At 42.9% G+C, this 21,771-nt stretch overlaps 1 protein-coding gene across 1 annotated transcript in view; it reads left to right on the top strand.

Moving 5' to 3' along the window:
• Positions 1 to 21,771, top strand: part of USH2A (usherin) — a 593,484-nt gene that overhangs the window by 222,956 nt on the left and 348,757 nt on the right. Inside the window, exons 26-27 of the mRNA XM_075863335.1 lie at positions 2,997 to 3,270; positions 19,486 to 19,689. Of these exons, the coding sequence (XP_075719450.1) occupies positions 2,997 to 3,270; positions 19,486 to 19,689 (478 nt within the window). The remainder of the gene's footprint in view (positions 1 to 2,996; positions 3,271 to 19,485; positions 19,690 to 21,771) is intronic.

Below are 21,771 nucleotides of genomic sequence, written 5' to 3'. Positions count from 1 at the left end.
AATACTTGTCATCATGAGAAAGAAACCACAAAAACGTTAAACTAATTTATATTAGTTAGAAGGCAAAAATAGATGTGCCAGAACTGAATTTAAAAAAAAACAAGCAAAAAAACAAACCAACCAGAATGTTATTTTTTTGCCAGGAAGCAGCTATTGTAGTTTTGGATTTTGCATCCTATTAATTAAACTAAGTGCTATAGAATAATTTGAATATATTGCACATACACGCTGATGTAAATCTTAGATATAAACACGAATAATATCACCTTTGCCCTCATGGTCATTGCTCCAATGAGCGCTTTATTTAATTAATAAGGCCAATCTATGGATTTGTTAAAGGCACTCTCCCCTTAGATCATTGATTTGATACATATACATATTTTGAAGATAAAGCTTCTCTTTCAGTTCTTTAGTTCTCTGGGAAGACAACAGAACTTTCTTGTAGATAACAGTTGGGTCCATTGTAGAAGTTATAGCATTGATGTGTCTTACACAGGAGCAGGGTTAGTTTAGGGGGTGGCAAACTGGGCAATTGTCTAGTGGCCTTGTTTCCTAGGGTGCTTCTGAGGATGGGACTCCCAGAAGCAGCCTGAGAGTAGAACAGAAAAATAAATTCTTTGCCAGACAAAAACGAGATCTGTGTGGCTATTGAAGGAAATGTTTCATTAGAAAATGGCCCGTTGTTTAAATCCAGTTTTTGAATTAAACATATATGTCATTATTTATATTTATATGTTTTTTTATTATATTATTAATTGTAAAATCTTTCCGTTTTCAGTCTGGCCACTGAGCCTCCCAATAGACTAACCCTTCCTGTTCTGTAGAGATCACTTCTTAGTAGTCATCTATCATCACAGGCAGAATTATAATGAAAGATAACACCTCTATATAGATATCAAAGGATCCACCGTTCATAATAGACTGACCCTTCCTGTTCTGTAGAGAGCGCTACTCAGCAGTCTTCCCAGTATCATCACAGAGAGGATTACCCTGACCGGTAACACCTCTATATAGATAACAAAGGATCCACCATTTATAATAGATTGACCCTTCCTGTTCTGTAGAGATCACTTCTCAGCAGTCATCTCATTATTATCACAGGCAGGATTACACTGACAGGTAGCACCTCTATATAGATAACACAGTATCCATCATTCAGAATAGACTGATCCTTCCTGTTCTGTAGTGATCACTTATCAGCAGTCATCTCATTATCATCACACACACGATTACAATGACAGGTAACATCTCTATATAGATAACACAGGATCCACCATTCATAATAGGTGATGGACACACCTCCCCTTTATTCCACAATGACCTCTGCACAGGTCACAGAGCATACCAAAAAATTTGTTAAATTGAATTGCTGTATTATGTGTGAACTTCCTGGCAGTATTATGTAAAGGAATATCATTTGGATATTGCATATCATTTGGGCACATATGGTGATATTATAAAAACTGTATTTCCAGTATTATGTGGACACTTTAGCCATTTTATGGGGACTCCCTCTATAAGCCCATTGGCAACCCTATAATGCAATTGTTGGATACCAATGGGTTGCCATGGCAGCCAGGAGCCTAACGGTCTGCCACATATGAGAGCTATTAGGGCCTGCATAGGCATCACACTGACGATAATAATAAATTAAAATACAGAAGTATTGCAATGTATTATAGAAACAATCATAGAGGTACTAAAAAAAATTGAAAACGTTCATGAAGCCTACATAAAAGTACAAAAAAATCCCAAAAATAAAATTTCCTTTTCCCTTACAAAATGCTTTATTACCTGTGAATTTAAAAAAAAAAAAAAGTACATGTAATTCTTGTATCCAAAACTACCTGTACCTTAAAGAAAAAACTTTTTTTTTATCCCGCACAAGGGGAACGCTGTAAAAATAAAGCTATAAATTAATGGCAGAATTTTTGCTTTTTTTTGGTCCTCTTGCCTCTGAAAATAAGGAATGAAAGTAATCAAAAAGTCATATGTAACCCAAAACGGTACAAATAAACACGCCAGCTCGTCCCACAAATATGAGCCCTCCTAATACTCAATCGTCGGTAAAAAAAAAAAAAAAGTTATGTTCTTGGAATGTTACGACACAAAGAACTTTGCTGTATGTGCAATACATTCAAATTAATCTAACATAAAAGTACAAAAAAATCCCAAAAATAAAACTTCCTTTTCCCTTACAAAATGCTTTATTACCTGTGAATTTTTAAAAAAAAAAAGTACATGGAATTCTTGTATCCAAAACTACCTGTACCTTAAAGAAAAAACTTTTTTTTTATCCCGCACAAGGGGAACGCTGTAAAAATAAAGCTATAAATTAATGGCAGAATTTTTGCTTTTTTTTGGTCCTCTTGCCTCTGAAAATAAGGAATGAAAGTAATCAAAAAGTCATATGCAACCCAAAACGGTACAAATAAACACGCCAGCTCGTCCCACAAATATGAGCCCTCCTAATACTCAATCGTCGGTAAAAAAAAAAAAAGTTATGTTCTTGGAATGTTACGACACAAAGAACTTTGCTGTATGTGCAATACATTCAAATTAATCTAACAGCAACGTCTTTACTTTGCTGTAAAAAAAAGTTGCTCTTTTTTCCATTATGACCCCCCAAAATTTTATAAAAAGTATTTCATTCTTTATATGTACCCCAAAATGGTGCCATTAAAAAGTACAGCTATCCCACAACAAACAAGTAATCCTGCATCTAAGTCGATGGAAAAATAAAAAGTTATGGCTCTCGAAATGCAAAGATGTAAAAAAATAAAATAATCGCTGCATCCTTAAGGTTCAAACTAGGTTAAAACCAAGGGAGGGTAAATGAAAAACGAACACCTCTTTAAAAGACTTTACAAGAATAGAAGACTTTTTATCATTTTAAGTGGAAATTTTTCTTTAACTATTTCTTATTTCAATAGTTTTAGATCTTGATTCACAGTCAGTATTCCATATTTCAATTTGCATTCATTTTTGTCTCACAGGTTCAGTTAGATAGTGGGATTCTAACCTTAAACTATAAAAGTAACTCCTCGCTGATACAAGTCAATCTTTGGGCCGGTCTGTCATACTGTGATGGACGATGGAATCACATGTTGTTACGAAAAGAAGGAGGACATTTTTGTGTACAGCTCAACAACTTGATAGAACAGATGGTTGAGCCTGAAGTTCTTGAGATAAAGGTTAACTCTCCTGTCTTCATTGGAGGAGTCCCAGAGTCTGTACAAAACTTATTTCCAGAACTTAATATGCAACAAGGTAAGACTATGAAATTTAGAAAACAATTTGGCTGTCATAGTTAAGGGAATCCCTTTCCATATGCTCTATTATGGGCATCGTAGCAAGGGCCCCTCTGCTGGATACAGTGGCGTACATAAAAAAGTGAGGTCACCATAACAAAGATTAAAATGCTCCTACCATTTAGGCGCCAATTTTTCCCATCCAGGACAGAAGAGCCTCTAAGCCCTTTTCATGACCTTTGGGCCAATATCCTACCCCCTCTGGAGAGAGGACTCCTGCACAGGTTCTTTCCACCCAGTAGCAAATTATATAGGACCTACCAAAACTGGACCCCTCTCTCCAAGGGCCCGATAGCAGGTGCGTGGTCAAATTAGAACAGAGAGCTGCTATCATAGTGCAGCTCAAACTCTGGCGGAATCGGCCCATCCATATACTATATGGCAATAAATTTCCCCTGAAGCAACCACTATAGTTTCCCCTTGCTATGTCAGCTGATCACAGGGGGTCTCAGAAGGTGGACCAGCGGCTTAATTTAAAGAAAGGGTTTTCAAGATGGGACAACCATTGACCCTGTGCGTCACCACCCCATGATCTGATACATAAATGCCTTCTCAGAGTGGAAAGATCTTTCGACCACTAGACTTTGAAATACCATGATGGCCCTCAGCTCTGTCAGTTACCGCCATCCTGATCCTGCGCCTTTCCCTTGTTTTAATCTTTTACTTCATTGTCCCTATCTTATTTTATTTTTTTGTCTTCTGTGTTAAATGAGTCCTTTGTTATATTCGACAACTTTAGCAACCGATTGCCTGAAAGAAAACTACCTCTTATGTGACCTGGGCATGACTTCATACTTATAAAAAAGACACATGCCACAGTTTTTTGGTTTTCATACATCTATATACCATGTTTGTTTATAGTCTCTACTCATGGAGACACATAGGTCTGCAAAGGAACTGTATACTGAAAACAGTACATTTTTCATTGAGTCTATTTACATATTTGCTTCATTGTAGCTAGATGCATTAAAGAAATAAAAAAAAATTTGGTTGCCATAGTGGACTTATCCTTCTACTAGTGAAAAACAGAACACTAGTCAAGTGGGTGGCACAAAATGGCACTTGGCATAGTAGTCTAAATTTTAGTACTTGGACCTGCACCCAGAAGATGCAGATTCTGAATGGGTGATCATCTCAATGAATGACCTGAAACTCTTTGTGGTGCAAAATTGATGGATTTATCCTCTAAACATCTAGTACAGTGTTCCCCAACCTGTGTTTTTTTAAGCTGTTGCAAAACTACACCACCTATAATGTTCTGACAGAACGCAACTGTTAAGGAATTTCTCAGCAATCATCTCATTATCATCACAGGCAGGATTACACTGACAGGTAACACCTCTATATAGATAACTGTAACGTCTATGGCCACGGCCCGACGTTCTGACTTACCCCTCGGCGGCCGTGGCCATGGACATGTGTGTTCGATGCTGCGTCGTCTCTCAGTGAGGCGCCGGCACTCACTTCCTGGTATCGAGACTGTCTCCAGGAGGGCGCGCGCGCCTGTGCATGCACGATCTTAACGGGCCGGTGCGCGCATAATTGCAGGAAGTCTGCAATCAAGCCCAGAGTGCTACTGGACTATAAAAGGGGCTCTGCCTGAGCGTTGTTCATTACCAAAATTTTGTCTTGCTAATGGTCTCCTAGTATCTTCCAGTTTCCAAGTGTTCCCTGTTCCTGTATCCTGTTTCCGATGCTATCCAGATCTAGTACCGTGAGCTGTTGTCATGTTGTGCTGCATTTCATGCCTGTTCCGCTACTCCACGCATGATGTCTACCTGCCGCCTGGTCCCAGCCTAGCCTGCCTTGCTACTGTTCATTTTGCCAAAGATACTCTTTCTGGACTATAGACTCTGTACTGTACCTGTTTGGTCAGCTGCCGTCCCGCTATGCGGTATGGTACAGTGGGTCCACACCCCGCACGTGACAGTACGCTCAGGCCATGGACCCCGCTGGTTAATTCAAGGGCATGTCACCCTCCCAAGCGATGCAGGCAGACCTGCAGGATCTCCGAGCAAGACAGGATCAACTTCTTGTGGCAGTGGACTCCATGGTACAGCAGCTAGGTACACTAGCTGCTTCCCTTCCTGCCTCTATGCAAGCTCCTCAGATCTACCCTCCTGCTACACCTCCTGGAAGTTCCGGCTCGGATCCTCGGTTCTCACTGCCATTACCTTCTCGGTTCTATGGAGATGCAAGTACGTGCCGGGGGTTTCTGAACAATGCTATATCCATTCTATATCCATTTTACCCTGCACGCCCGAGCATTTCCGTCGGACGGAACCAAGATCGCCTTCATCGTGTCTCTACTTGCCGGCTAGGCCCTGGCATGGGCAAACCCTATCTGGGAGCGTCAGGGACCCGAGACCCAAGACTTCCAGGGGTTCGTGCGGTTATTCCGGACTGTTTTCGAGGAGGTAGGACGAGTCTCATCGGCAGCCACTGCTATATTTAACAGTCACCAGGAGGACACCTCCGCGGGCGAATACACCATTCAGTTCCGGACCCTGGCAGGAGAATTATCCTGGAACAATGAGGCCTTGGTGGCATGGTCTATCGCCCGAGATCAAGGACGAACTTGCTGCTCGAGATCTGCCATCTGCCTTGGACGACCTGATTCTGTTTGCCACTCAGGTGGACATAAGGCTGAGGGAGAGATTTTATGAGGTTCTTCAGGAGAGACGGCTTCCTAGACTGGCGCCCAACTTCCAGCAACCCCTCTTGCCTCCTTCTACTGCTTTGCCCGAGGTTCAAATGCAAGTGGATCGGCTAAAATTGTCCATCCAGGTGAAACAGCGCAGGCGCACCTCTGGACTCAGTTTATATTGCGACCTCACTGGCCATGTCGTTCGTCTGTGTCCTCAGAAGCCAAAAACCCTAGCACCTAGGTTTGGTTGGAGAGACAACCCTGGGCGCTACTGCATTTAATCAAGAACTCTCCTCCAAACTGTTCATTCCCGTAACCATCATTGCTAGCGAGAGGCCCCATCCGGTCTCTGCCTACCTGGACTCTGGCTCTGCAGCCAATTTAATCTGCCAAGACCTTGTGCATCTTCTTCAGTTGCCCACTGTTCTGCTGGAAAGGCCGTTGATCGTTGCCTCGGTAGATGGACTGCCATTGCCTAACCCAGTTTTGTCTGTGACCAAGCCATTAAGACTTCAAGTGGGAGCTCTTCATTCTGAGCCTGTTTGTCCTGTCCAAGGTCGTCAACCCCGTGCTGCTGGGTTTTCCTTGGCTCCATTTGCACGTCCCAGTCCTGGATTGGAACTCTGGAGAGGTTCTCCAGTGGGGTCCCAAGTGTCTCGACCACTGTCTGGGTCATATCCAGCCACCACAGCCTCCTCCGCTTCAGTCATTGGCAGGGTTGCCTTCTTGTTTCTCTATGTTCTCTGATGTTTTCGATAAGAAGGAAGCTGAGACTTTGCCGCCACATCGAGCATATGATTGTCCGATCGACTTGGTTCGTAAGTCGTCCCCTCCTTGCGGTAGAGTGTACCCTCTCTCCTTGCCAGAGACCCAGTCTATGTCTGCCTACATTACAGAGTATCTGGAGAGGGGCTTCATTCGTAAATCCTCATCCCCGACCGGAGCTGGGTTTTTCTTTGTCAAGAAGAAAGATGGATCCCTCCGACCCTGCATTGACTACCGAGGCCTCAACCAGATCACGGGGTGAAGAACAGGTACCCACTGCCTTTGATTTCAGAACTGTTTGATCGCATACGGGGAAAAATGTTTTTTAAACTGGACCTGCGGGGGGCCTACATTCTGATTCGGATTCATCAAGGTGACGAGTGGAAGACTGCTTTTAATACTCGTGATGGGCACTATGAATACCTAGTTATGCCCTTCGGCCTGTGTAACGCCTGTGTTTCAAGAATTTGTCAATGACATTTTTCATGATCTCCTTTATGTTTGTGTTGTGGTGTATCTCGATGACATTTTGATTATTTTCCCCAGATCCAGTAAATCAACAGAATCATGTCCGCCAGGTGTTGCTTCGTTTAAGAGAGAATCATCTGTATGCCAAGCTAGAGAAGTGTGTGTTTGAAAAAAAGTCTCTTTCCTTCCTGGGCTATATCATCTCAGATCAGGGTCTCAAGATGGACCCTGAGAAGGTAAAGGTTGTCCTGGAGTGCCCACACCCCCAAGGCTTCAGGGCCATACAACGCTTCCTGGGATTCGCCAACTTCTACCAGCTGTTCATTCCCAACTTCTCATCTTTGACAGCTCCCATCTCTACCCTCACTAAAAAGGGCATGAATGCCAACGTATGGACTCCAGAGGCAGAAGCCGCATTTGAATCCTTAAACAAAGCCTTCACACCAGCCTCTATTCTTCACCACCCTGATGTATCCCTAAAGTTTTCTTTAGAGGTGGACGCTTCCTCTGTTGGTGCTGGTGCACTGTTGTTCCAAAATGGTTCGAAGGGCAAGACTGTGGTATGTGGCTACTATTCCAAGCTGTTTTCTTCCGCAGAGCGCAACTACTCAATTGGGGATTGGGAGTTACTGGCCATCAAGCTGGCTCTGCAGGAGTGGAGACAGCTACTGGAAGGCGCAGTCCATCCTATCCTGGTCTTCACAGATCACAAGAAGCTGACCTACCTACAGACAGCCCAGCGGTTGAATCCTCGTCAAGCCAGGTGGTCGTTGTTCTTTGCTCGGTTCCGGTTCGAACTCCACTACCGACCTGCCGACAAGAATGTGAGGGCCGATGCCTTGTGCAGGTCCTTTGAGACAGAGGACACTGTGGAGTCCCCACAGAATATTATTGATCCTTCCTGAATCTTCTCTGTGAACCCTCTGCAGACTAAGACATCCCTCTGGGAAGGACTTTTGTGCGTCTGGCAGACAGACGTAGAATCCTTCGCTGGGGTCACAGTTCCAAGCTGGCAGGTCACACGGGTGCTCGTAAGACACAGGATCTAATCGCCCGCCAGTTCTGGTGGCCCACGCTGCCCAAAGACGACATGGACTTTGTCTCCTCATGTACGGTATGCGCAGCAAATAAAGTTGCCCACTCCAGACCAGCTGGTCTGCTCCAACCACTGCCTGTGCCCGTTGCTCCCTGGCAGCATATTGCAATGGACTTTGTCACAGATCTCCCTCCCTCTGCGGTTTGCAGTGTGATCTGGGTGGAGGTGGATCGATTTTCTAAGATGGCTCATTTTGTTCCCTTGACTGTTCTGCCTTCTGCTGCGCGATTGGCCGACCTCTTCATTCAACACATTTTCCGTCTGCACGGCTGGCCCCTGCATATTGTCTCGGACCGAGGGGTCCAGTTCACCTCAAAGTTTTGGAGAGCACTCTGCGGTCTCCTCGGTGGAAAGTTGGACTTCTCTTCGGTCTATCATCCCCAGTCCAATGGGCAAGTCGAGAGGGTTAACCAGATTATGGAGAACTATCTGCGTCACTTTGTTTCCAGACGGCATGATGACTGGGTGCAGCTGCTCCCGTGGGCAGAGTTCTCCTATAATAACCACACTAGTGAGTCCACCACCTCCAGTCCTTTCTTCATCGTCTACGGCCAACATCCTCGTATACCTCTTCCTGTCTCTACTATGTCCCAGGTGCCTGCAGCTGACTCTACCTTCAGGGACTTTCTGCAAATATGGCAATAGACCCGATCTTCTATCCAGCTGGCGGTGGACCGCATGAAGAGAAAGGCAGATACAAGAAGACGGGCTCCTCCTCAGTTTCTTCCAGGTACTAAGATCTGGTTGTCTTCAAAGAATATCTGGCTGAGGGTGCCATCCTGAAAATTTGCCCCTAAGTTCCTCGGACCCTTCGTAATCCTGCTACAGATTAATCCGGTGTTTTACAAGCTGCGGCTGCCTCCTACCCTCAAGATCCCTAACTCCTTCCATGTCTGCTTGCTGAAGCCGTGGTTCTGAACCGCTACTCCAGGACTCCCAGTTCCGCAGTGGTCCCTGGTGGCTCGTCCGAGACTTTCGAAGTAAGGGAGATTCTGGCCACCAAGAAGGTGGGAGGAAGGACGTTTTATTTAGTGGATTGGAGTGGGTTCAGTCCAGGAGAGAGGTCTTGGGAGCCAGAGGAGAACATCGATGCCCATGTCCTCGTGAGGAAGTTTCTCTCCAGCTCTGGTCCTAAGAAGAGGGGGCGTAAGAGGGGGGATACTGCAACGTCTATGGCCACGGCCCGTCGTGGCCATGGACGTGTGTGTTCTCTGCTGCGTCGTCCCTCTGTGAGGTGCCGGCACTCACTTCCTTGTATCGAGACTGTCTCCCGGAGGGCACGCGTGCCCACGCGTGCATGGTCTTAAAGGGCCAGTGTGCGCATAATTGCAGGAAGTCTGCAATCAAGTCCAGAGTGCTACTGGACTATAAAAGGGGCTCTGCCCTCTTGTTAATTGCCTGAGCGCTGTTCGTTACCCAAAGTTTGTCTTGCCAATGGTCCTTGCCAATGGTGTCTTCCAGTTTCCAAGTGTTCCCTATTCCTGTATCCTGTTTCCCGTGCTATCCAGATCTAGTACTGTGCTGAGCTGTTGTCGTGTTGTTCCGCATGCCACGCCTGTTCCGCTACTCCACGCCTGATGTCTACCTGCCGCCTGGTCCCAGCTTAGCCTGCCTTGCTACTGTCCAAGTTGCCACAGGTACCCTTTCTCGACTATAGATTCTGTACTATACCTGTTTGGTCAGCTGCCATCCCGCTACGTGGTACGGTCCAGTGAGTCCACACCCCGCGCCGTGACAATAACACAGGATCCACCATTCATAATAGACTGACCCTTCCTGTTCTGAAGAGATCACTTCTCAGCAGATATTTCATTATCATCACAGGCAAGATTACACTGACCGGTAACACCCCTATATAGATAACACAGGACCCACCATTCACAATAGACTGATCCTTCCTATTCTGTAGAGATCACTGCTCAGCAATCATCACATTATCATCACATGCAGCATTACACCAACTGGTAACACATATATATAGATAACACAGGATCCATCATTCATAATAGACTGACCTTTCCTGTTCTGTAGAGATCATTGCTTAACAGTCATCTCATTATCATCACAGGCCGGATTACACTGACAGGTAACAACCATATACTGTATAAATAACAATGCCATTAACAATTGGTGATAGACATAGCCTCCCCCGCATATGCACATGTCACAGAGCATGCCCACAACACTCTCTCATAGACTTCTAATGTTTTTTTTTTACTAAGGCTTTTCATGTCTATTTGTCTGCTGGAAAGCAAATCTCTGAACTGCTGTTCACAGCTCAGAGCAACAGCTCAGGCAAGATGCCTGCTACATAAAAATAATATGGAATAAAGAATATGAAAACAGAAAATGAAATACTGTAGATTAGAAAAATATATATATTTCAGTATATAATTGCAATTAGTGAAAAAATACATAAATTCATACACTACCTTTAACCCCTTCCCTCTTTAGCCACTTTTGACCTTCCTGACAGAGCCTCATTTTTCAAATCTGACATGTGTCACTTTATGTGGTAATAACTCCGGAAAGCTTTCACCTATCCAAGCGATTCTGAGATTGTTTTCTCGTGACACATTGGACTTTATGTTACTGGCAAAATTTGCTCGATATGTTCAGTATTTAATTGTGAAAAACACCAAAAATTAGCGAAAAATTGCAAAAATTTGCATTTTTCTCAATTTAAATGTATCTGCTTGTAAGACAGGCAGTTATACCACACAAAATTGTTGCTAATTAACATCACCCATATGTCTACTTTAGATTGGCATCGTTTTTTGAACATCCTTTTATTTTTCTATGACCTCACAAGGCTTAGAACTTTAGCAGCAATTTCTCACATTTTCAAGAAAATTTCAAAAGGCTATTTTTACAGGGGCCAGTTCAGTTGTGAAGTGGTTTTGAGGGCCTTATATATTAGAAACCCCCAAAAAGTCACCCCATTTTAAAAACTTCACCCCTCAAAGTATTCAAAACAGCATTTAGAAAATGTCTTAACCCTTTACACATTTCACAGGAATTAAAGCAAAGTAGAGGTGAAATTTACAAATTTCATATTTTTCTGCAGAAATACATTTTTAATACAATTTTTTTTATAAAACAGAAGGTTTTACCAGAGAAATGCAACTCAATATTTGTTGCCCAGTTTCTGCAGTTTTAGGAAATATCCCACATGTGGCCGTAGCGTGCTACTGGACTGAAGCACCGGCCTCAGAAGCAAAGGAGCACCTAGTGGATTTTGGGGCCTTATTTTTGTTAGAATATATTTTAGGCACCATGTCAGGTTTGAAGGGCTCTTGCGGTGCCAAAACAGTCAAAATCAACCAAAAGTGACCCCATCTGTGAAACTAGACACCTCAAGGAAATTATCTAGGGGTGTAGTGAGCATTTTGACCGCACAGGTTTTTTACAGAAATTATTGGAAGTAGGCCGTGAAAATTAAAATCAACATTTCTTCAAAGAAAATGTAGGTTTAGCGATTTTTTTTCTCATTTCCACAAGGACTAAAGGAGAAAAAGCACCACAAAATTTGTAAAGCAATTTCTCCCGAGTAAAACAATACCTCACATGTGGTAATAAACGGTTGTTTGGAGACACGGCGTGGCTGAGAAGGGAAAGAGCGCTATTTGGCTTTTGGAGTTCACATTTAGCAGGAATGGTTTGCGGAGGCCATGTCACATTTACAAAGCCCCTGAGGTGACAAAACAGTGGAAACCCCAAACAAGTGACCCCATTTTGGAAACTATACCCCTTGAGGAAATTATCTAGGGGTATAGTGAGCATTTTGACACCACAGTTTTTTTGCAGAAATTATTGGAAGTAGGCCCTGAAAATAATAATCTACATTTTTTCAAAGAAAATGTAGGTTTAGCTAATTTTTTCTCATTTCCAGAAGGACTGAAGGAGAAAAAGCACCACAAAATTTGTAAAGCAATTTCTCCCGAGTAAAACAATACCCCACATGTGGTAATAAACGGCTGTTTAGACACACGGCAGGGCTTAGAAGGGAAAGAGCACTATTTGGCTTTTTGAGATCACATTTAGCAGGAATGATTTGCGGAGGCCAGGTCACATTTGCAAAGCCCCTGAGGGGACAAAACAATGAAAACGCCCAAAAAGGGACTCCATTTAGGAAACTACACCTCTTGAGGAATGCATCTAGGGGTGTAGTGAGCATTTTGACCCCACAGATGTTTCATAGAATTTATTAGAATTAGGCAGTGAAAATAAAAACAGTCCTTTTTCTTCAATAAGACGTAGCTTTAGCGCAATTTTTTTCATTTTCTCAACAAATAAAGGAAAAAAAGAACCCAACATTTGTAAAGCTATTTCTCCCGAGTACGGCAATACCCCATATGTGGTCATAAACTGCTGTTTGGGCAAACCGCAGGGCTCAGATGGGAAGGACCGCCATTTGGAGTGCAGATGTTGCTGGATTGGTTTCTGGGCACCTGTGGGCCCAAAACAGTGGAAACCCCCCAGAAGTGACCCCATTTTGGAAACTACACCCCTCAATGCATTTACCAAGGGGTGTAGTAAGCATTTTAACCCTGCAGGTGTTTTGTAGAAATTAGTGTGCGCTCAATGTTGCAGAGTGAAAATGGGATTTTTTTCCATAGATATGCCAATATGTGGTGCCCGGCTTGTGCCACCATAACAAGACAGCTCTCTAATTATTATGCGCGGTGTTTCCCGGTTTTAGAAACACCCTACATGGGGCACTAATCTTTTGTCTGGACATATGACAGGGCTCAGAAGTGAAGAGTACCATGCGGAGTGGAGGCCTAATTTGGCGATTTACAAAGTATTGGTTCACAACTGCAGAGGCTCAGATGTGAAATAATAAAAAGAAACCCCTGATAAGTGACCCCCACTATGGAACTGCACCCCTCAAGGCATTTATTAAGGGGTGTAGTGAGCATTTTCAACCCACAGGTCTTTTCCATAAATGAATGCGCTGTGGATGGTGCAAATTAAAAATTTATATTTTTCCCTAGATATGCCATTCAGTGGCAAATATGTCATGCCCAGCTTATGACGCTGGAGACACACACCCCAAAAATTGTTAAAAGGGTTCTCCCGGGTATGACGATGCCATATATGTTGAAGGAAACTGCTGTTTGGGGACGCTGCAGGGTTCAGGGCCGAGGGAGCACCATTTGGCTTTTGGAGAGCGGATTTTGCTTGGTACTATATTTGTTTGAGTATTGCTGGTGTTTTATAATGTGGGGGTACATGTAAGCGGGGCGGAGTATATAAGGGGCATAGTCAGGTGGTATAAAAAAATAAAAATAATCCATAGATGTGTGTTACGCTGTGAAGCAATCCTTTCCGCACAGGCCAGTGTCGCACTGATAAATGGTGTCATTTCTTATCCCCCTTTTGGTCCACACTCCGCGCCTTTGTAGTTTGGGGAATTTTGCTGGGAAGTGTTGTCCTGGTATAATACGGGCACCGTCGCTTCCAGCGGATATGTTTGGGCTCTCCCCTTCTTGGTTCCCTAATTTTAGGTCCTTGATAAATCGCCTCTTGAAACTGAAGAAATGTTCCCCTCGGGCACAACTGCATATTTTTTTATTTCCTGACTTATTGGAGCCATAACTAATTTTATTTTTCATAGACGTAGCGGTATGAGGGCTGGTTTGTTGCGGGACGAGCTGTAGTTATTATTGGTACCATTTTGGGGTACATGCGACTTTTTGATCACCTTTTATCCTATTTTTTGGGATGCCAGGTAAACAAAAAAACGCAATTCTGGCACAGCTTTTTTTGTTTTTTTTATACAGCGTTCACCACGCATTATAAACTACATGTTACCTTTATTCTGCGGGTCAGTACGATTCCGGCGATACCTAATTTATAGCACTTTTTTATGTTTTACAACTTTTTGCACAATAAAATTACTTTTGTAAAAAGAATGTATTTTTTCTGTCGCCAAGTTGTGAGAACCATAACTTTTTAATTTTTTTGTCGACGGACGTGTATGAGGGCTTGTTTTTTGCGGGACGAGCTATAGTTTTTATAGGTACCATTTTTGGATACGTGCGACTTTTTGATCACTTTTTATTGTAATATTTGTAGGGCAAAGTGACCAAAAAACAGAAACTCTGGTAACGTTTTTTACGGGGTTTTTTTTACGCTGTTCACCGCGTGCAATAAATAATATAATATTTTGATACCTACGGTCGTGGCGATACTAAATACATATGGTTTATTATTGTTTTTCAATAATAAAGGACTTGATAAGAGTAAAAGGGGGATTGTGTTTTATTTGATTACTTGAAACTTTTATTGTTTTCAAACTTTTATTTTTTGCACTTTTTTTTACACTTTTTTTACACTTTTTCTCAAGTCCCACTAGGGGACTTGAAGGTCCAACGGTCAGATTTTTTTTTTCTAATACATTGCACTACCTATGTAGTGCAATGTATTAGATCTGTCAGTCATTCACTGACAGCAAGCCGTTTAGGCTTCGCCTCCCGGCGGGGCCTAAATCGGCTTCCGTAATGGCAGAGCAGGAGACCATTGTGTCTCCTGTTGCCATAACAGCAGTCGCCAGTCCCGATTGCCTGTCAGGGCTGGCGATCTGCTAGTAACCGCTACGATGCAGCAATCGCTTTCGATTGCTGCATCGAAGGGGTTAATGGCAGGGATCGGAGCTAGCTCCGGTTCCTGCCGTTACAGGTGGATGTCAGCTGTACAGTACAGCTGACCTCCACCGCTGATGACGCCAGATCAGCTCCTGACCCGGCGCCATCTTGCCGGCAGCTACGGAAGCCGATCAGGCTCCGCCGCCGGGCGGATCTTGACCGGCTTCGGTGCTAGGCAGACCGGGAGGCCAGTATTAGGCCTCCGGTTGCCATTGCAGCCACCGGAACCCCGGCAATTTAATTGCTGGGGCTCCGATGAGCTGCAAACACCTTAAGTGCAGCGATCGCGTTTGAGCGCTGCACTTAAGGGGTTAATGGCGGGGATCGAAGCTAATTTCGGTCCCCGCCGTTACAGTCGGATGTCAGCTGTAAGATACAGCTGAGATCCGACGATGATGGCACCGACTCAGCTTCTGAGCTGGTGCCAAACGTTTGACGTACATGTACGGCATTTTGCGGGAAGTCAATGCTTTCCATGACGTACATTTACGTCAAATGTCGGGAAGGGGTTAAAGGGCTTTTATCATCTTGACAACCCTTTCCCATATGCCCTGTTAGGGCATATAGATGTCATAGTCCCCCGCTTGATTTCCCCTCTGAGGCAGAGTAAAGAGCCGCTCTTCCTCTGGAGACCTTGGGCGATTTGAATTATCGCATGTAATATTATATTTTCCCTATAGCGGCCCTTTTTAGGGGGTCTTGGTTGGCTCATATTAAAGGGGTTGTCTCTGTTTCTAATTTTCAGAGTAACACGTTTCCTAAAATGATGCCCATTCTCCTAATCCAGCATACAGAGTGATGTAGTGTGAGGGCTGCATGTACAATGAAAGCTATTAGAGAGGAGATTCTCCAGGGATGACTACCAAAATCTGTTATCATGTGAAAACTACAGAGAGCCTTATTGAAATACATGATCTCGATACAGCTCCCCCGAGGCTTCTGTCTACATCATAATTTGCTTCTTATTACTTAGTCTTCACGACCTGAGAACTTTTCAAAGAGACAGAAAATGCTGAGCCGGCAATTATTTCTTCTCTCTTTGAAGGATTTTCCTGCATTTTGAAAGTCAATCTTTATTGTTATTTTTGCATTGTTTGGAAACCTAAAAGAATATTATGGTATTTAACATTTAGTAAGAAATTTACAGATGGAAGAATCTATAAACCTGGTCGGAGATTTGCAGTTTTTCAAGATGATTTACATCTACAAGAATCAATGAAGAAGAGAATATTCTTAACATTCATTTATCCCTATGTAATTGTCTTTAACCCTTTGTAATTCCCTTTAGGAAATATGAAAACTTCTTTAATGTACAAATACACTGAATCTGCTTAAGTAATCAAATCTGCATTCATTTACTAAATATCTATCTATCTATCTATCTATCTATCTATCTATCTATCTATCTATCTATCTATCTATCATCTATCTATCTATCTATCTATCTATTCCTCATTTCTATCTAGCCTTTTTATCTACATAACTTTCTAATCTCTGGTTGCCTATCTATCCATCAGTCCACTCATCTATTTAATAACTGCTAGGAAATAAGAGTGAACTCTGTTACACCCATCAGTGCTCTGTATCTGAAATACTCTGAGCTCCTGTGAAGATTTTGATTATTTCATTTGTTTACAGTCTGTTCACATTTGCCACAGACGTGCTCATTCCATTCAAACACTTTATTACAGCTCTAATTCTCCTAATCTTAAAACTATAAGAACTACTAGAAACTATTACACATACGGAAGCCCAGAATTTGCCCGATATGTTCTGTGTTCTATGTTGTTCCTTGGCGTGTTGTGTGACTGCTTCATTAGACTTTGTGTTGTGTGACATCTCTATTTTATGTGTCCCACAAACCTCTGTCACTTAATCTTTTCAAATAAACTGCAAAATCCAAGACCAAATAATCTATTTAAATGAATGCACAGTCATGTCCTCCTCCATGCACCCACCACAGTTCACGAGATCAGCTTTTATCTATATGAAGTTGGGACGTTTTAATTTCTGGGCTTAATTAGGAATGATTCATACAATGAGGAGTATATGACCAGTAGATAAAACAGGGAAGGCGTCAATGATATAAGGAGCTGTATATGAAATTTAATTACAAGGGATGGATGCATCAATAATATTTTTCAGATCATTGTCATTGTGTATAAGATATAATTGAATGGCGCACGGCTCCCTGGTTAGTCCTGAGTTTTCAATCTGATTTATCTGTAAAGGTGAAGAGGATAAACACATGACCAGATGGGTATTTGAGACATACTAGGTTAACACTTTTAGATGTAGCAGTGGGGAATTTACCTGAATTTGACTACTTCTTCTGTATGCCATGATAACTCAATGAGTTAAGATAATGCAATGGGTTTACCTGCAGTCCTATGTAAACCATAAACTACATCACAATGATTTGTGCCAAATGACAAACCTAACTCTGCTGCAAAGGAAAAAACTCAACTCAGCTACATCTTAGCCCATTTTCTTTATACACAGTGGAGTCCCATTATTATGTTCAGGAGCTAATATCCAGAGTAACCGCCGTGTGCAGCACGGACAGCAGCTAGACGGGCTGGGAGTGATCAATAAGGTGCTGGTCGGCTGTCTCCGGTATCTGGAGCCGTGCTGACTGCAGTACATCCCACATTTGCTGGAGGTTGCGCGGGGGGAGGATCCATAGAGCGAACAAGACGAGCGCGGTCCCACAGATGCTCAATTGGGTTAAAGTCTGGTGAATTAGGGGGCCGGGAAGTACTTGGATGTCTTGGTCGCGCTTTTCCAACCACTGTCTGACATTTCCAGCCGGGTGACATGTCGCATTGTCTTGCTGGAAGATTCCACCTGCCCCAGGGAAGATAAACAGCATGTATAGGGGGGGGGATGATCGATGGATTCATACCCAAATCGGTTCAGAGCCTTCCACATGGATGAGTGGCCCAGAGAACGCCATGAAAAAATTCTCCAGACTATAACGCTGCCGCCACCGGCTTGTGTTCTTCCAGCAATGGTTGCCGGGTGTTTGCTCTGATGTTTCTCGTCTGACACGTCAACGTCCATCCGTTCCATAAAGCAGAAAAGGTGACTCATCGGAGGAGGCAACACTTTGCCTCCAATTCGGTGGTCCAATTCTGATACTGCGTGCAAATTGAAGCCTTTTTTTCCGATGCATCTTTGTTGCATCATTGGAGGCTACCATCCGTCTGCTTCGGAGCCCATATGCAGTAGGGTTTGCTAAACTGTTGTTTTAGACACACGTCTGGTAGCCCCCTGGTTGATTTTCACGGTGAGCTGCTCCACTGTAGCGTGTCGTTCGGCCCTCGTGCACCTTCGCAGCCGACGTTCACCTCTCACATCAATAGCACGTGGTGCTCCGCAGTTTCCACGTCAGTTATTCCGGTGCCATATGTCCACTCATGATACATTTTCACCACAGCAGCACGCGAACAGTTCAGCGCTGTACGAGAAATACCGCCACCCTTGGCCCGAAAGCCAATAATCCTCCCTTTTTTGCAGCTCTGATAAATCGCTCCTTTTACCCATGGCAACAATGAGTGATATATAATCAGACAGTGTATCGCCCACCTTATATACGCACCAAGCCAGCCCACGACACATCACTGCTTGCATGGGCTGCGTGCTGCCGGCGTCGAAATTAGGAGGTGGTCATAATAATGTGACTTGACTGTGTATGTTTATGAGCATAATAAACATGCTGCCTTGGTTCTGCCCTTTATTCCATGCATGGGAGGAAACACATTAGGCATGGAACTCAATTACCTGCCTGTTTAGTACAGTTATCTATTAGTAAAAATATAGAGACGTTATAAAGATCTTTTCTCACTCTGGAGGACCAGATACAGCTGTGAATTACATAGATAGCCCATTGATTTCAATAAGACCTGTGTAATGCTTCATTTCACCTGTAGGGGAATTATACACTTGCTGCTGATTTACTCACTGATTACACTGGATCACTGGGTGTCCCAGCATCAGAACTCCCGGTGATCAGATTAATGTTGGGGAATCCTTCCAACAAAAAGAGGTTGTCCAAAGCGGACAACTCCTATACACCTGCGCCAAATCTGTACTGCAAGAGCAAGGTCTTGGTTGCAAAGAGTTAAAATAGCCGCAAACAAACCTGTATTGGTTGTTTTTTCTTTCTTTTGGATCAACCTTCTATCTAAATTTCCTGTCTGATCTGATAACCCATTTCGTTTTATGATAGAATTCTCTTGGCACCATGTAAGGATGTACATTGAGTTCTTCAATGTGTAACTCCGCGCAAGAACTGAAAATCCAGTTGTTTACCAGACCTATGGAGCTTGCCCCAAAGTTTTTTTTGCCTGGAAATGTCCCCCGTTGTCCTCTACTAGGCCACAGATAAAGCCAGAGCTGGCCATGACAATAAAACAATGCTGTCAGGAGCCAATTGTTGTAAAGGAAATACTCTGCCACTACTGGTGACCACAGATTTGTGTCTATTACATGGATAGACAGTGCGGTCACTGATACAGGAAATAATTTTTCTTTTCTTCATTCCAGGTTTTGGTGGGTGTTTGAAGGACATTAGTTTTATCCAAGATGTAGTTGTTAACATTGCATCAGAGTCCAACTCTGCTGTCAGGGTCAGTCTGGATGGGTGTCCATCATCCGACAGGTCTGTGAACTGTAGAGGAAATGACTCGACCATCATCTACAGGGGGGAAGAAGAAACAGTTCATGACCACAGGGTGCCTCCATTTACAGGTACAAAGAAAGTAGGCCATGTATAAAAAAAATTAGAGTATAAGGACATGGCAAAGCATGTATGTATGGTGGACACAGGCTGTATAGTTCTGTACTAGCTAGCGGTAGGCATTCTGTTGGCCGCTGGATGGTACAATCTCTACAACACTACATTCTCTGTAATATGTCTTCTGGGGTCTTCTGGAAAGTTGTCTGCCGCGAGGCATTGTTAACACTAACCAATCTTTCTTGAGAAGAAGAGATTTGTCAGTAACCAGGCTTTGAGTGCCTTTATTTCATTTCCAAAGCACCTGGGAAACCTACACTTCCAATCTCATCTCCTTAATTGAAATACTTTTTGCCAATTTTCTCTTGGAGTAGTCATTAAAGGGAATGTGTTGCCAGCAAAACATGTATTTTTTTTTTTAGTTAAACATTTAGTGTGTAGGTGATTAAACATTGTTCAAATTTTTTTTATTTTTTTCACGAGTCAGGAAATATTATAAATTAGATTCTAATTTATAATATTTCCCAGCACTGGTCACTAGATGGAGCTATTCCCAAAATTGCAGCATTGCATATGGTTGCTTGTGGTAAAGCAACCACATTGCTTTTTGCTGCAAAATTTGGAAAAAAGCACTCGCTCTAGTGAGCTCTGAGAATCCCCCCCTCCTTTATCCTGGCTAGTGCCGGGATAAACGAGGGGATTGAACGGTCTAACCTCCTACACTGTGTGTCGCCATTTTTTGAGCTAACACACAGTGTAGTAGGTTAACATACAGTAGTAAACACAGTAAAACATGAACATACATAGAAATCTCTTACCTGCTCCTGCCACCGCGGCTCCCTCCGGCCCGTCCGCTCCGTCTGCTGCCGCTGGTCCAAGTGCACAAGTCCGGAAGCCGCGACCGGAAGTAGTAATCTTACTGTCCGGCCGCGACTTCCGGTCCACAGAAAAATGGCGCCGGACGGCGCGCATTTCAAATTGGACTGTGTGGGAGCGGCGAATGCGCCGTTCCCACACAGACGGCGTACACAGAAGTGGATGGGACGGGACCCGTTCGCAGTCCCTATGGGACTGGAGCTGCCGTATTCCATGTCTGTATGTGTCGTTAATCGACACATACAGAAATGGAAAAAAAAATGGCAGCCCCCATAGGGAAGAAAAAGTGTAAAAATAAGAAAAAGTAACACACAAACACACAAATAAATATAAACATTTTTAATAAAGCACTAACATCTTTAACATATTAAAAAAAAAATTGTGATGACACTGTTCCTTTAACACAGAGGTTCACTTACTTTTTTTTCCTGCACTGTGAATGTTTGCGTAATGTGCTCAATAAAAGACATGAACAGTATAACTATTTGTGTGTCATTAGTTTAGTTTGATTGTGTTTCTCTATAATTGTGATTTAGATAATAATGAAACCACATTTTATTAGTAATCAATGTAGAAATCCAGGTCATTCCAAAGGGTTTCTTTGCAACTGTATCTCTGAGAGGAATGCTTTAAGGCAAAAATAGCTCCATTATACATAATTATATCTACTAAATGTATGTTAGTAAAAATAAATGGGACTAATAAAAGCCAACATAACTGCAGGATCAGACTACACAGAGTTTGTTTGTTGTCTGTTACCAGGCAAACATGTTCTAGGCCTTTATAAAAGGTATAGACACCAAACAACAAGACATTTTAAATTAAGATTAATTGCAAAGTTGCTTCATTTTTCATTTCAGAGGCATTGGAACGAATCACAAAACATTAATATTTGCAAAGTTACACTATAATAAAAAGCAGTTTTTACAGAACGCTCTAAAATTCCTAAGAAAATCACATTTTTTCATTGCAATTATTCATTTAATAGGAGTCCATGATATTTGCTAATGTCTAATTTTTGAGCAGTGGTTTGTTCTAGCTGCTCCATTTCAACGCAATCCCTGTCTAAGGGATATCACATCTTGATCTCCCCAACAGAGATGGCAAAGTGGGGGAGATTTAGCAAGGAAATTAAGCAAAAAAAAGTTGAATTTAGGACGTACACCAAATTTACTGTATATTTTAGACACTTTTTATACCAACCGTGACCGATTTTAGAA

This window comes from Rhinoderma darwinii, chromosome 4 (assembly GCF_050947455.1).
Source record: "Rhinoderma darwinii isolate aRhiDar2 chromosome 4, aRhiDar2.hap1, whole genome shotgun sequence".
Classification (NCBI taxonomy): domain Eukaryota; kingdom Metazoa; phylum Chordata; class Amphibia; order Anura; family Rhinodermatidae; genus Rhinoderma; species Rhinoderma darwinii.
Note: the sequence above shows the minus strand (reverse complement) of the source record. Positions and strands in the feature narration are given on the sequence as shown.